This window comes from Fragaria vesca, linkage group LG3, assembly GCF_000184155.1.
Source record: "Fragaria vesca subsp. vesca linkage group LG3, FraVesHawaii_1.0, whole genome shotgun sequence".
Classification (NCBI taxonomy): domain Eukaryota; kingdom Viridiplantae; phylum Streptophyta; class Magnoliopsida; order Rosales; family Rosaceae; genus Fragaria; species Fragaria vesca.
In genome coordinates this window covers 4,904,821-4,918,324 of record NC_020493.1, presented here as the reverse complement: position 1 = coordinate 4,918,324, position 13,504 = coordinate 4,904,821, and the positions used below count along the sequence as shown (strand labels likewise).

Here is a 13,504-nt window from a genome sequence, read left to right as displayed (position 1 = left end):
AACATTTCAGTCATAAATGCTGAGGCCATTGTTGAGGAGATCTGTTTTGGTTTTTTTCTTTTTTATGACATTTTAATATATAGCTCTTCATTGGAGGATCAGCTTGCTTATTTGGAAGAAGTGTTTAAGAGATTACAGCAACATGAGTTGAAGGTTAAGCACAGTAAATGCAGTTTTGGAGTATCACAAGTGGAGTATTTAGGTCATGTAATTAGTGAAAGAGGTGTTGTTGTTGACCCTGCTAAAATTAAGTGTATCAGAAGTTGGGATAAACCTGCCACTTTGAAATGTCTCAGGGGATTTTTAGGGCTTGCAGGATATTACAGGAAGTATGTTAGGCATTTTGGAATTATTGCCAAACCTTTGACTGATATGTTGAAGCTTGGAGGGTTCAAATGGTCACCAGAATTTGAAAAGGCCTTTAAAGATCTGAAACACACCTTGATGACTACACCTGTCTTGGCATTACCAGATTTCTCAAAACAGTTTGTTGTTGAATGTGATGCTTCTGGAGTTGGCATAGATGCGGTGCTATCTCAAGAAGGTCACCCAATAGCATTTCTAAGTAAGACTTTGGCACGAAGGCATGTTGCTCTTTCAGTTTATGATAAGGACATGTTAGCTGTTGTATATGCAGTGCAACAGTGGAGGCCTTACCTGCTTGGGAACCATTTCAAGATATTCACTGATGACAAGGCCATTCAACATTTCTTGGCTCAGAAAATTTCAACACCAGCTCAGCAAAAATTGTTACTCAAATTGGTTGTTTATGATTATTCCATCCACTTCAAAGCTAGCAAGAATAATGCAGCTGCTGATGCTCTTTCCATAAGGGAGGATTTAATTGATGCTGACACTATCACTGAATATGCTACTCTTAATGTGATGACTGGAATCTCTAGTCCAATTCACCAGTATGTGATAGATATGCAAGATGCTTGCAAACTGGATCAGGAAGCAAGGGAAATGGTGAAGAAATTGGAAGACAACACTTGTACTAATTCCAAGTACACCTTGGTGAACAATCAGCTCCATTACAAACATAAGTTGTTTGTACCACAAAAGGATAATTGGAGAGAAAAGATTATTGAGGAACTTCACTGTGGATTTGGGGAAGGTCATGCTGGAATCCACAGAACTGAAAAAAGAATCGGAAGGTCTTTCGCTTGGCCGGCTATGCATAGAGATGTGAAAAAGTTTGTGAGCTCCTGCCATGTCTGCCAGCAGAACCATTATGAAACAGTTAATCCACTTGGTTTACTGCAACCTAATAGCCCAGAGAAAGCTTAGAGCAATATTTCAATGGATTTTGTTGAAGGCTTGCCTGTAACAGTTGGAAAATCTGTGGTACCTGTCATTGTGGACAAATTGACTAAGTATTCACATTTTATACCTCTATCTCATCCTTACACTGCTACAGTGGTGGCTCAATTGTTCATTGAGCATATCTTTAAATTTCATGGTTTGCCAGAGTCTATAATCTCATATAGGGATCCTGTTTTCATGAGTATGTTTTGGACAGCTTTCTTTTAGGCACAAGGCACTGTGCTCAATAAAAGTTCAGCCTACCATCCTCAGTTTGATGGACAAACTGAGAATTTGAGCCAGAGTCTTGAACAATATCTGCGATGTGTGGTTAGGGAGAAGCCTAAATCTTGGATTGATGCTTTACCTTGGGTAGAATACTGGTATAATACTGCATTCCATTCTGTCATTGGTATGTCTCCTTTTATGGCCTTGTATGGTTATGAACCAAAAGCTGTGCAAACTTATATTCCAGGCTCAACTGCAATGCAGTTAGTGGATGCTCAGCTTAGGTCCAGAGATGAACTTTTGGCAGTATTAAAAAGGAACTTGGAAGTGGCTTGAGCTAGAATGAAACATTTCTATGACAATCATCACACACACAGGAGCTTTGAGGAAGGAGATTGGGTATATTTGAAGCTGCAACCTTATAAACAGCAATCAGTTAAGAAAAAAAGCAACCACAAGCTCTCTCCAAGATATTATGGTCTATTTCAGATTGAGAAGAGGATTGGACAGGTTGCTTATCGACTTAAACTTCCAGCTACTGCTAGGGTTCATAATGTTTTCCATGTTTCTTTGCTCAAGAAGAAATTAAGTTGGGGATCATGTGGTTGTTACTGCACATCTGCCTCCTGATATTGATCCACACAACCCTAGATGGTATCCAGCTTGTATTTTGGACAAAAGGATTTTCAAGCAAGGCAATGCACCAGTTACAAAATGGTTGATCCAGTGAGTCGGAGCTTGGGTTGAGGAAGCTACATGGGAGGGCAGCTCAGAAATTAGGCATCGTTTTCCAGATTTTCAAGTAGCTTGAGGACAAGCTTGTTTTGAGAGGGCATGATTGTTATAAAATAAGTCTGACCTTGACTATCTTGTTATGTTAATCAGTTGTTTTGGTTAATTAAGTTGAGTTAGTTTAATTACCCTAATTAGCTACATGTGTGGCACGTGGTAGCTAGGATAAGGAGGTTATATATGTAAGGGTTTATCTCAATCGGTGGCTATCGATTATGAATGCAATTTAGTTTTCTTCTTCCCCAATTCTCTTCTTCTCTTATCTCTTTTCTCTCTCGTTAGGTTTTTGATCCTAACAGATTTCTACTATCTGATACGAAAGATACACGAGGTCAATGAAGAGATCGGATTGGAGGTACCGATCTATTCTACTCTGACGCTTAATCAGCCTGATGTAGGATTACCATTAATGAAGGTAGTTGAGTTGAGCCCTTAATGTAGGATGATTAGAAAATGAGGCTCCCTTCTTCTTCGATGTAGGATCCATTGTTCTCCTAATTCCGTATGTTTTACTCCCACTCTTGTACTAGTACCAACACTAAGAGTGTGAGTGGGGGCGTCGGAGAGGGGTTGTGTCGTTGTGGTAAAGGAGACTTACTGCATGTTTGTTACACAAGACTGTCTTAGACATGACTAATTTCTAAAACAATCCTGAACTTTTCAAGCTTGGCTTATGCCATATTAATACCTGACCCAAATATCTTTTCTATTTTAGCAAACAATTATCCAATAATAAGAGATTTTAAAAGTTCAATAAATTTTTATAGAGTAAAACTATAAGGACTAAAGTAGATGTTTATCCAAACTTCAAAGTACATAACCTCAAAGTACTTCCTATACTGAAAAGAACTTGCCTGCATCAATGAAACTCTGTTCCTATAACAACAGTTTCACCAATAACCACACCGGTGTCATGATCCAACAATACTCCATCTCCAATGTTTGAAGCTACAGAAAAGGCATCAAAGAGAAATCATGGTGAAAGTTTTACATCAGAAACAGAGGTCCTAAATATCTCCCATAAAGCATTTTCTACAGACAAAACCGCTTTTCAGGAAAAGGATTGAGTTCTGTGCATAAATCTTCAACTACTTCTGAATTCACTAAAATATTAACTTACCAGGGCGAATGTCCGCTCCAAACACCTACCACATAAATGATTTAAGGTTAGAAGGATAACAGAAAATCGTAAACCTCTATAACAGTTAGTACTTAGTACTGCTCACCAAGGATCAACCAAATAGAAAACTACCTCACTAACATTAGAGTTGCAAAATGTATTTTCAGGAACTCAAATTATGTGTTTGAACTGTATCAATTTACTAACTAAATAACATATGCTGAAATTTAGTTTAAGTACTGCTCATCATAATTAGAGACTTCCTATATTGTTTTATATTGGCAATTTCTTTGAGGGTAATTTCAATTTGATACGATAGGTCGGGCAGAGTACTTCATCAACTCACTTGCAGCAATCCTTTATTTACAAGAAATTAGCAATAGACTTCCTATTTTCTAAGCAAACAGTACAACCAAATAATCATTCAGATAGGATTCTATATAGCTATCAGTTTAAGACATACAAAAATTCTTAGTAACTCGTTCAGCAATTTTAACATCCAAAATTCCAAATCAAAGAACAAATACAAAGAAAGCAAAAAATACTCCATCATAAAATTGACCAATTTCTGAGCAACTCAAGCTAGATAGACATCAAATCCTCAATCAATCCTTAAAATAATTACAACTCATTATCAAATTACAGTAGATCATCTGTTCATAGTCTTTAGTAAAATGAATGACATGCAGAACATATACAAAGAAGAAGGTAGAAGGGGTTGAAGGAGAGATTGCACAATAATCAACACAAATCAGAGAGTGTGAGAAACGAGAGAAGCTAGACCTGAATTCTTCTCGCCGATGAAGACTGAAGCAAAAAAAACAAGAGAATGAGACGATGAGGTTGCAGCGAAGAACGACTAAGAATGAGATTTCAGTGCTTCTGTAGTCTGATGAATTTTTGGGCCGCTATGTAAGAAGGTTTGGAGCGCGCATTGGGGACTGCATATGAGAGAGGAGGAGCGAGGTGGAGTATGACAGAGGGAGAGGAGCTGGTTTGGTCTGATCGGACATAGGAATCCAAATTCATTAATTTTTTTTTTTTTTTCAGCGTAGATGATTTGGAAAAATTGTGACACGTGTCTGCCCCACAAAAAAAATTTATTTATAAAGGATTTTAAAGGCAGCAATAAGGAATTCTAATTCAGCGCACAACCCTATTATTATTTATTTATCTCTCGTATATAATGATAAATACCTACTCTCAGCCGCACGCTTTTCATCTTTGTTTCTCTTTCGCAGCATCTTTCAGAGGTGGTAACCATGGGCGGGCCGATCTGCATTGTAATCGAGGTGCTCGATGATGAGTAGCTGAAGCCGTTCATCCCTAAACATAACATCAGGTTTAATTCCCAACCTGTTCTTTTATAGTTTCCTCCAGTTGGGTTAATTCTTTCGTTGGTTTCAAAGGGAAATCAAAGGGAAAAAAATGGCTATAGACGCCAAAAGGAGGTCAGGGTATATTAATTCCATGTTGAACGACGATTTACTTGCCCAAATCCTTAACATGGTCGACCAGAAAGAAGATAGAAAATCGTTCTCGGAGGTGTGCAAGCAATGGTTAAGAGTGGAACGTCTAAGCCGAACATCACTTCGGGTTCGCGGCGGACCCATGTTCCCACTGGATCTACTGACTAAATTTCCCAACTTGGTCGATTTCAGAACAACACGGGAGCTTACCAAAAAAAGAAAAAGGCAGAACAAAAAATCATGGTATTATCCACCCACCGACCCCCGACTCGAATTCATAGCCAAAACATATCCCAAGCTCAAGACCTTCATGGTTTACTCCGTTATAACTTCATTTGTCCAAGGTGATGGTCATTTGGGGACCAAAGGTCTACAAGCATTGGGAATTGGGTGTCCCAATTTGTCCACGCTTATGTTTCGGGGGTGCAAAGTGGTAGGGAATGCTGGAGTTGATGCACTTTTTCAATCAGCACATAACTTGAAGTCTTTGCATTTGAAGGAAAATCATCTAATCTCTGATCGTGCATTTAAAGCAATTGGGTCATCTTCCATAAGCACATTGGAGTTACAATGCTGTCCAAATGTTACTGATATGGGATTGGGATTTCTGGCAAATGGGTCTACCTCTAAAACCCTCAAGAAATTGATCCTTAAGCGTTGCGAAGGAATTACCGATACTGGGATGCAGCATCTGGTCAACATGCGTAGCTTAGAGCACCTGGAATTGGCATGTTTGAAACATGTCACTGATATTGGAGGTACGGCAATCTCGACAATTCAAACCCTCAGGGAATTGAAGTTGTGTAAACTTTGGAAGTTGTCAGAGCGTACAGTTGTTGCTCTTGCTGAGAATTGCCGCAACTTGGAAGTACTTGCTTTGTATCGTATATGGTTACATGAACCTGTAACCGGAGCTAGCATACATTCATTTTCAAGACATAAATGCTTGAAATACCTTTCATTGTATGGTTTCAGCAACTTAGATCAGTCTGATGTGGAAATAGTGCTTGGATGCCCCTCATTGGAGTCTTTGGTGTTAGACAAGTCATTAACTGGTAATTTCAGATTGATGCATGGGAACAGTGCTAGAAGGGTGGTCAAATTTGAATCCTTTTGTGATTCCTTTCCGCAGTTCATGCCCACTGTGTGGTAAAGCGTCCCTCCGTTTAGTGATTATTTTGTGTAGTCGAATTGCAAATATGCTTTGTTGGTCATATGCTTTTGAATACATTGGATGATGTCAAGGAATGATCTTTCTGTTTTATTCTATATGAAATGGAACATCTTCTATGTGTATCATATATTTGAAAGCTGTTGCTAATGGGTGAGTGTTTGTTATTATGGACATGGCTGCTTGGTAATGTTTGATGTTATCATATACTCTTAGGTATTTTCAATTTCTGTATCCCTTCCATAAAGGGCTGGTCTTGTCTAGTTAATAGTCTGTGAAACTAGTGTTACTCAGTTGTTGATTGAGGGAATTCCCATTGTTTTCTTATGTAGAAGTTATATTATTTGTTTTGGGAGGGTTGTCAATGCAGCTTAACATATCTGAAGGACTTGTTTTTGGAGATATATAGTTTTGTCATTGTTTTAGTTTTATGATTGTGTCTTTCTAACATAGAGATATTTCCTGAAGAAGAGGAATCGTCGTATGCTTCTCCATATCGTGGACTTCAGTGGTATGTCTTTTTCTTTACCTTTTCATCTGGATTTCACCTGCTTCTTTCTTTAAATACATCACTTGTATTCATGGACCTTCCTCTCTCCTTGCCTCTTATTAGTCTTATGTTCTTTGAGCTATAGTCAGCAGAACAATATTTTTGATAGATTATGAGTTCTAGAGAGCCTTGCAAAATGTGGTTTTTTACGAATACATTAGTACAGGTAGTAAAGCAAGGAGGTCCTTCTAGAACAGTGATACATGAGATGTCCAATGAATGTTGAGCAGACATAGATGCAAAATCACCTTTGCATATGATGCAAGTGAATGGGTACCATTAAGCTGTTGGGAAGTGAATAGGTACCATTAAGCTGTCTGTGTATGATGCAAGTGAACAGGTATCATTAAGCTGCTGGGAAATTCATAATTTCCTATGGGTTTTATTTTAGGGTGTACATGATACAAGTGAACAGGTATCATTAAACTGCTGGGAAATTCATAATTGCCCATGGGTTTCATTTTGTTGAGCTGCAGTTTCCTGCTTCTTATTGTTCCTTTTTGCTCCAACTTACAGCAGGAGAAAGAAGTTATGGACACCAAATTTTATTTCTGGCGTTGTTCATACTCTGCTTGTTATATTCTTGCTGCAACTCCTTAAGCCGGTCTGTTGTAACAACCTATCTTGTTAATTTGTTATGGACTCAATTGTTGCCCTTTCCCAAAACATCAAATGAGACTGCTCAACTCATTTTAATTGTGAAATTTTCAAGTTGTGGTAGTATCAGAGGTATATAAGTATATAAGTAAGGAAAGAAAATCTTTATGATAAGAAAAATGGAAAGAATTTTTTGAGAAATTTCTCCAAATGAACAAGTCGATATACTTTTCACTCTCAAGTCTGGGGGATGAAATCCCAACAAAGGAAATGATACACTTCAAACACAGGACCATAGTGACTCTGCAAAAGAATGAACTACCAATCTCTCTATCTTCTCACACACTAATTTGTTCCCCATCTGCAAAAGTATCAAATTCTAATCATATGTATATATGATGCTCTCCCACTATGCCCCATGTCTCCTCCTCAACCCTCTGCCCAATCAATTATAGTTCAACTCTCAAAAGCACTTGTTGGTTCTCAATTGTCAGGACAACCTTCCCTGGCATCATTGCTTCGGAAAGTGCTGCGAATGGGTCATTCATTAGCTCCAATCTTCTTCAATCTCTATGGTTTGGGTTGATCCGGCCTTGAGATTTATTTCAGAAACAGAACCATCTTCAGAGGAGAAGAACTTGGTGTTTTTTTCTCTCTTGAAGCCTCCATACTGAATAGGTGTCTCCTCATCTGGAATGTAACTGAAAATATACACAGATATAGTTCATTTCTCAAATGTCAGGCTTATAATGGAGTCAGAATATTTTCAGATCAAAACAACAGATCAACATTGTAGTCAGAACCTGAATCATATAATTATACTAAGTTTGGTCATATGGACAAGTAATCTGTAAGCATGTAGTGTTTTGGAGTAAACTAAACAAAACGCTTCGGTGTGGCAAATATATAAATCGAGGTTACAATGTCAGCATGTTGCAGCGGCCAACCACAATGCTTAAGCTAAATGTGAAGCATCATAGGTATCTTACAGTATTCTTTCTTTATGTAGTGCAGGCCTTTTATTTTGATTATCTTTCAGTAAATTCATAGGTATCTTACAGGTCTTCAACCAAGGAAAGAGAACCATGTCACAAGTTTTTGATTATTTGCACGTTTCTAGTGCTATCTTAGGATTTGATTATTTGCACGGTTGCTTGGACATGCACCACAAGTGGCTGTACATTGGCCTCTCACTCACCCCAGAAACCGTCTCCGATTAAGGTGAAACCGGCGGCGTTCTCTTCATGCATGTATACCTTGCCTAGCTACAACTCTCTCAGCCCGTCCGGTTTAGTGCGTATAGCTTCCGGCTCGGTTCTCGATACTCAAGAGACCGAGTAGCCACAACTGCATTGAAAAGTTACGTGTCGAATTCAGAGTGTCTACACTACACTATGCACCTGCACCAGTGCACCACCGTATTAATCCCTCTTGTATATATTGAAAAAACCCTACTCTCTCAGGCCGCACGCTTTTCTTCTTCATTTGTCTTCTCAGCGTCTTTCAAAACCAAAGTGATGGTCATTTGGGGACGAAGGGTCTACGAGCTTTGGGAATTGGGTGTCCCAAATTGTCCAGACTTACGTTTTGGGGGAGCAAAGTGGTAGGGAATGCTGGAGTTGATGCGCTTTTTCAATCAGGGCATAACTTGAAGTCTTTGCATTTGAAGGACATTGATCTAATCTCTGATCATGCATTTAGAGCAATTGGGTCATCTTCCATAAGCACGTTGGAGTTAACATACTGTCGAAATGTTACTGATGTGGGATTGGGATTCCTGGCAAATGGATCTACCTCTAAAACCCTCAAGAAATTGATCCTTAAGCTGTGCGATGAAATCACCGATACTGGGATCCAGCTTTTGGTCAACTTGCGTAGCTTAGAGCACCTGGAATTGACGTACTTGAACCAAGTGACTGATATTGGAGGTGTGGCAATCTTGACAATTCAAACCCTCAGGAAATTGAAATTGAGTAAACTTTGGCTGTTGTCAGAGCGTACAGTTGTTGCTCTTGCTGAGAATTGCCGCTACTTGGAAGTACTTGTTTTGGATCATATAGGGTATCGTATAGGGTTAACCAGAGCTAGCATTCATGCATTTTCAAGACATAAATGCTTGAAATACCTTGCATTGCATGATTTCAGCAACTTAGATCAGTCTGATTTGGAAATAGTGCTTGGATGCCCATCCTTGGAGTCTCTGCTGTTAGACAAGTCATTAACTGGTATTTTCGGATTTATGCATGGGAACAGCGCTAGAAGGGTGGTTCAATTTCAATCCTTTTGTAATCCGTTTCCCCATTTCAGGCCCACTGTGTGGTAAAGTGTCTCTCCGCTTAGTGATTATTTTGTGTAGTCCAATTTCAAATGTGCTTTGTCGGTCATATGCTTTTAATTACATTGGATGATGTCAAGGAATGATCATTCTGTTTTCTGTATGTAATGGAACATATTCTACATTTCTATGTGTATCATATATTTGAAAGCTCTTGCTAATGTGTGCGAGTTTGTTATTATATTAATATGGCTGTTTGGTAAATGTTTGATGTTATCATGTACTCTATATTTTCATTTTCTGTATCCCTTCCATAAAGGGCTGGTCTTGTTTTGTTAATAGTCTGTGAAACTAGTGTTACTCTGTTGTTGATTGAGGGAATTCCCATTGTTTTCTTAGGTAGAAGATTCATTATTTTTTTGGGAGGGTTGCCAATGCAGCCTTAACATATCTGAAGGACTAGTTTTTGGAGATATATTGTTTTGTCATTGTTTTAGTTTTATGATTGTATCTTTTGAACAGAGAGATATTTCCCGAAGGAGAGGAATGGTCTTATGCTTCTCCATATCATGGATTTAAGTGGTAGGTCTTTTTCTTACCCTTTCATCAAATCCATCACTTGTATTCCTTTACCTTCCTTTCTCCGTGCCTCTTATCAGTCTTATGTTCTTTGAGCTTTAGTCAGCAGAAGAGTGTTTTTTTTGGTATACATTGAGGTTTAGGGCTGTTTTTGGTATACATTGAGGTTTAGGGCTGTTTTTGGTATACATTGAGTTTTAGGGCTGTTTCAGCCTTGCAAAATGCAGTTTTCTATGAATACATTAGTAACAGAGGTAGTAAAAGGATGTCCAATGAAGTTTTTGCATTGCTACTGAACTAATTAGAATACTAGATGAGTTGAGTGGTAAACAATCTTTGGTAGTGTTGTTTTTGTGATGCGAGCATCTTTGGATTTATTTTATCAATTGGAGCTCGTCTTCAAGTCCTGTTAAGCAAATAAAAAGGTATCAAACTAAAGGGAAATCAAATCTTGAGAAATTTCTCCAAATGAATAATCAATAGATATTTCACTCTCAATGTCTTTGGGATGAAAATCCCAAAAAAGGAAATGATACACTTCAAACATATTAAACACAGGACCATAGTGATTCTGCAAAAGAATGAACAATCAATTTCTCTATCTTCTCACACACTCACCTATTGTTCCCAACCTCAAAAGAATCAATTCTAATCATATATATGTATAATGCTCTCACTATGCCCCATATTCATTCCTCAAGTTCAACTCTCAAACGCACTTGTTGGTCTTGTGCCGATACAGAACCCTCTTCTTCTTGCTCGAAGTGTTCTCAATTGTCAGGACAACCTTCCCTGGCTCATTGCTTCGGAAAGTGTTGCGGATAGGTCCTTCATTAGCTCCAATCTTCTTCTTCTTCTGAACAATGATGGTATATGACCCTTCATCACTTGGAACAAACTCCTCCTTGTAATTCACTTCCCATCCCAAAATACTAACATCCCAAACCAATGTGCTGCTACTATCAGCCTATAAACATCAGAAAAAAGCATTTCACTCGATTAATCTCTTGAAACCCTGTAGCAAGAGTATTCAAACTTATAAATTAAAAAAATTAATAGTACCTCAGCTGCTTCAATCTCTATGGTTTGGGTTGATCCGGCCTTGAGAGTTAGCTCGGAAACAGAACCATCTTCGGAAGAGAAGAACTCTGTGTCATCTTCTCTTTTGAAGCCTCCATACTGAATTGGTATCTCCTCAGCTGGAATGTACCTGATTGTAAACACGATGTTAGTTCATTTCTCAAATTCTAGCTTATATTGGAGTCAAAATCACATCTTTAATGGAGGGAAATGACTCACTTGAGAAGGGTCTCAGTGACCTTAGCGGGGCGAGCCACCACAAACTTGCTCTTTGTTCGTTGAGTCAAGAATGGAGACAATAGAGCATTGAGTGCATAGTACCAGAATGGAACATTGATGAAAATCTACAATCAAATTTAAACAAAATCCAACAATTTAGAACCAAACAGATTACGAATTGGTAAAGCGAGTAGGTTAGGAAAGGCGAAAAGCTTACATTTTTGGCAACCAATTCAGGGTAATTATCCTGCAAGAGCCCAACAGCCTGCTTTGTTGCAACCCTAAGCTCCTTCTTGATCGGTCCAGGCGAGTTCTTGAGGTCATTGATCTGAAGCAGAGAAGTAGCACCACCAGGCCTCAATTCAAGCTTCTGAATACTCTTCTCCATCAACTGAACCCTCCACCTCAAGAATTGGCCTCTCTTCTCTTCATTCCCGAACGTCTTCTGGTAAAGCTCTTCACTGTCAAACACTCCGAAGATGTTGTAGCAAACAGGGTGGCCTTCACGATCAACTCCGTTCAAGTAAGCGGCAGAGCTCAGATCAGAGCAGATATCCTCCTCCAAAATTGAATCAATTTTGGAGTCCTTCCTCCACTGCAGAGTCTTCTTCAGCATCTCGAAGGCTTCGTTCACCTTGAACTCCCTAGCCCTCAAGAATTTCAACAGCACCACATCAGTCCCCTCTGACCCTTTACCAGGGAACAAAGGCACACCCCAGAGTGAGATATCTGTATCCACCACGTCGCTGGATTCAGGTTTCGCCTCTTCCTCACATACCGGAGCAACCACTTGTTCTTTCTCCTCAGCCAATTCTGGTGCCTTCTCTCCTTCCTCTGTTTTCTCCGCACACTCTGTTTTCACAGCAGCCTCTGTTTCCTCTGTTTTCACAGCAGCCTCTGTTTCCTCTGTTTTCACAGCAGCCTCTGTTTCCTCTGTTTTCACAGCAGGCTCTGCCTCCTCTGTTTTCACAGCAGCAGGCTCCGCCTCTTCTGTTTTCTCCTCCTTCTTCTCCTCAACCTTCTTGGGCTCATCTTTCTTGAAGATATTGTTCCCCAAGATGGCTTCTTCGAGCTTGGCTTTGAGCTCAACCAAAGCCTTCTTCTCGAACTCCTTGAGATCAGAAAGATAGTTGCTCTCCTCCTTGTAAGAAGAGCTCTTCTCAACTTTCGCTGGCTTCTCAGCAACAACAGCCTTCTCGCACTCCTTCACCGGCTCCTCCACCGCCACCGCCACCTGGGTCTCCTCAACAGTCATTTTCTAGAGAGATGGTCGATTGTAGAGAGAGAGAGAGAGATAAAGAGAGATGGTCTGTTTGTGTGTTTGGTGAGAGAGATGGAAGAGAGGAGGGAGGGGCTTGTGTGTATAAGAGCGAGGGTTGCAACGGCTATATATTTCGAGAGACGAGAAGAGAGGGTGCGGGGCCCAGTAACGGTTACTTAGCTGGAGGCCACCGCAGAAGGAGGAGGAGCCGTTGGGGGAATTGGGGGGCCCACGTTGTGACAGGAGAGAATGGTCGTGTATGGTCGAGGCTCGAGTGCTCTAAGTTCATGGGGAGCATTTCATTGGTGCGTTGGCCCCTCCAGAGAGAGGGTATGTTTGTTTGTTGCTAGGGTTTTGACCGAGTCTTCGTCATTGATTCACTGGCAAATTTTGGTTTTTGATTCATTCTTTCTGTATGGTTTCTTTGTACAGCTAGATTTCCATAACCGTTCGCACCAACAATAATGGGACAGATTAGCAAGGCAAGAATGATGAGACATAATTTGACAGTTAAATCGTTTTGTTTGTATTAATCTGTTTCAAAAGGGACATTCACTTTCCGTATTTTATTACGAGGGTTCATAGTTTAATGTATCGGAATAATACATTTTACATCCAGAGCGTATTTGCGAAAAATGAAAAATTAAATGCAGTATGTTTGATGATTTTTTTCCAGAGAGGTCATCTTTGTGAGGAATCCATAAGATAATAAGTTGAGATTCACTATCTTTGCATCAACTTTAATAAAAGGAAATGACAGGCATTGCATGCTCACAAATCCTCCTTTGTGATCATTAGACACCTCATATGCTAAGGTTCTATTGTCTTTCGAATTCATAGACAAAAAGAAACGCATCG

At 39.5% G+C, this 13,504-nt stretch overlaps 2 protein-coding genes across 2 annotated transcripts; one reads left to right on the top strand and one right to left on the bottom strand.

Moving 5' to 3' along the window:
- Window positions 1-4,873: 4,873 nt before the first annotated feature.
- On the top strand, window positions 4,874-9,555 carry LOC101311363 (EIN3-binding F-box protein 1-like). The gene is made up of 3 exons (XM_004295399.1): window positions 4,874-5,969; window positions 6,539-6,596; window positions 8,730-9,555. Exons 1-3 carry the CDS (start codon window positions 4,874-4,876, stop codon window positions 9,553-9,555), a joined length of 1,980 nt encoding a protein of 659 aa, XP_004295447.1.
- A 1,004-nt stretch (window positions 9,556-10,559) lies between these two features.
- LOC101291501 (patellin-4-like) lies at window positions 10,560-12,689 on the bottom strand. Its single transcript, XM_004293634.1, has 4 exons — window positions 11,603-12,689; window positions 11,386-11,510; window positions 11,149-11,296; window positions 10,560-11,053 (listed from the first exon to the last, which is right to left on the bottom strand). The coding sequence occupies exons 1-4, from the start codon at window positions 12,638-12,640 to the stop codon at window positions 10,796-10,798; spliced, it is 1,569 nt and encodes a 522-aa protein (XP_004293682.1). The 5' UTR covers window positions 12,641-12,689; the 3' UTR covers window positions 10,560-10,795.
- Between the last annotated feature and the right edge of the window lie 815 nt (window positions 12,690-13,504).

Coding starts and splice junctions, on each gene's coding strand:
- LOC101311363 (XM_004295399.1), top strand. CDS start 4,874: ATGGCTATAGACGCCAAAAGGAGGTCAGGGTATATTAATTCCATGTTG. Junction 5,970..6,538: donor GTTAGACAAGTCATTAACTG/GTAATTTCAGAT, acceptor TTTCTAACATAG/AGATATTTCCTGAAGAAGAG. Junction 6,597..8,729: donor CCATATCGTGGACTTCAGTG/GTATGTCTTTTT, acceptor TTGTCTTCTCAG/CGTCTTTCAAAACCAAAGTG.
- LOC101291501 (XM_004293634.1), bottom strand. CDS start 12,640: ATGACTGTTGAGGAGACCCAGGTGGCGGTGGCGGTGGAGGAGCCGGTG. Junction 11,511..11,602: donor CTGAATTGGTTGCCAAAAAT/GTAAGCTTTTCG, acceptor ATTTGATTGTAG/ATTTTCATCAATGTTCCATT. Junction 11,297..11,385: donor GTCACTGAGACCCTTCTCAA/GTGAGTCATTTC, acceptor GTTTACAATCAG/GTACATTCCAGCTGAGGAGA.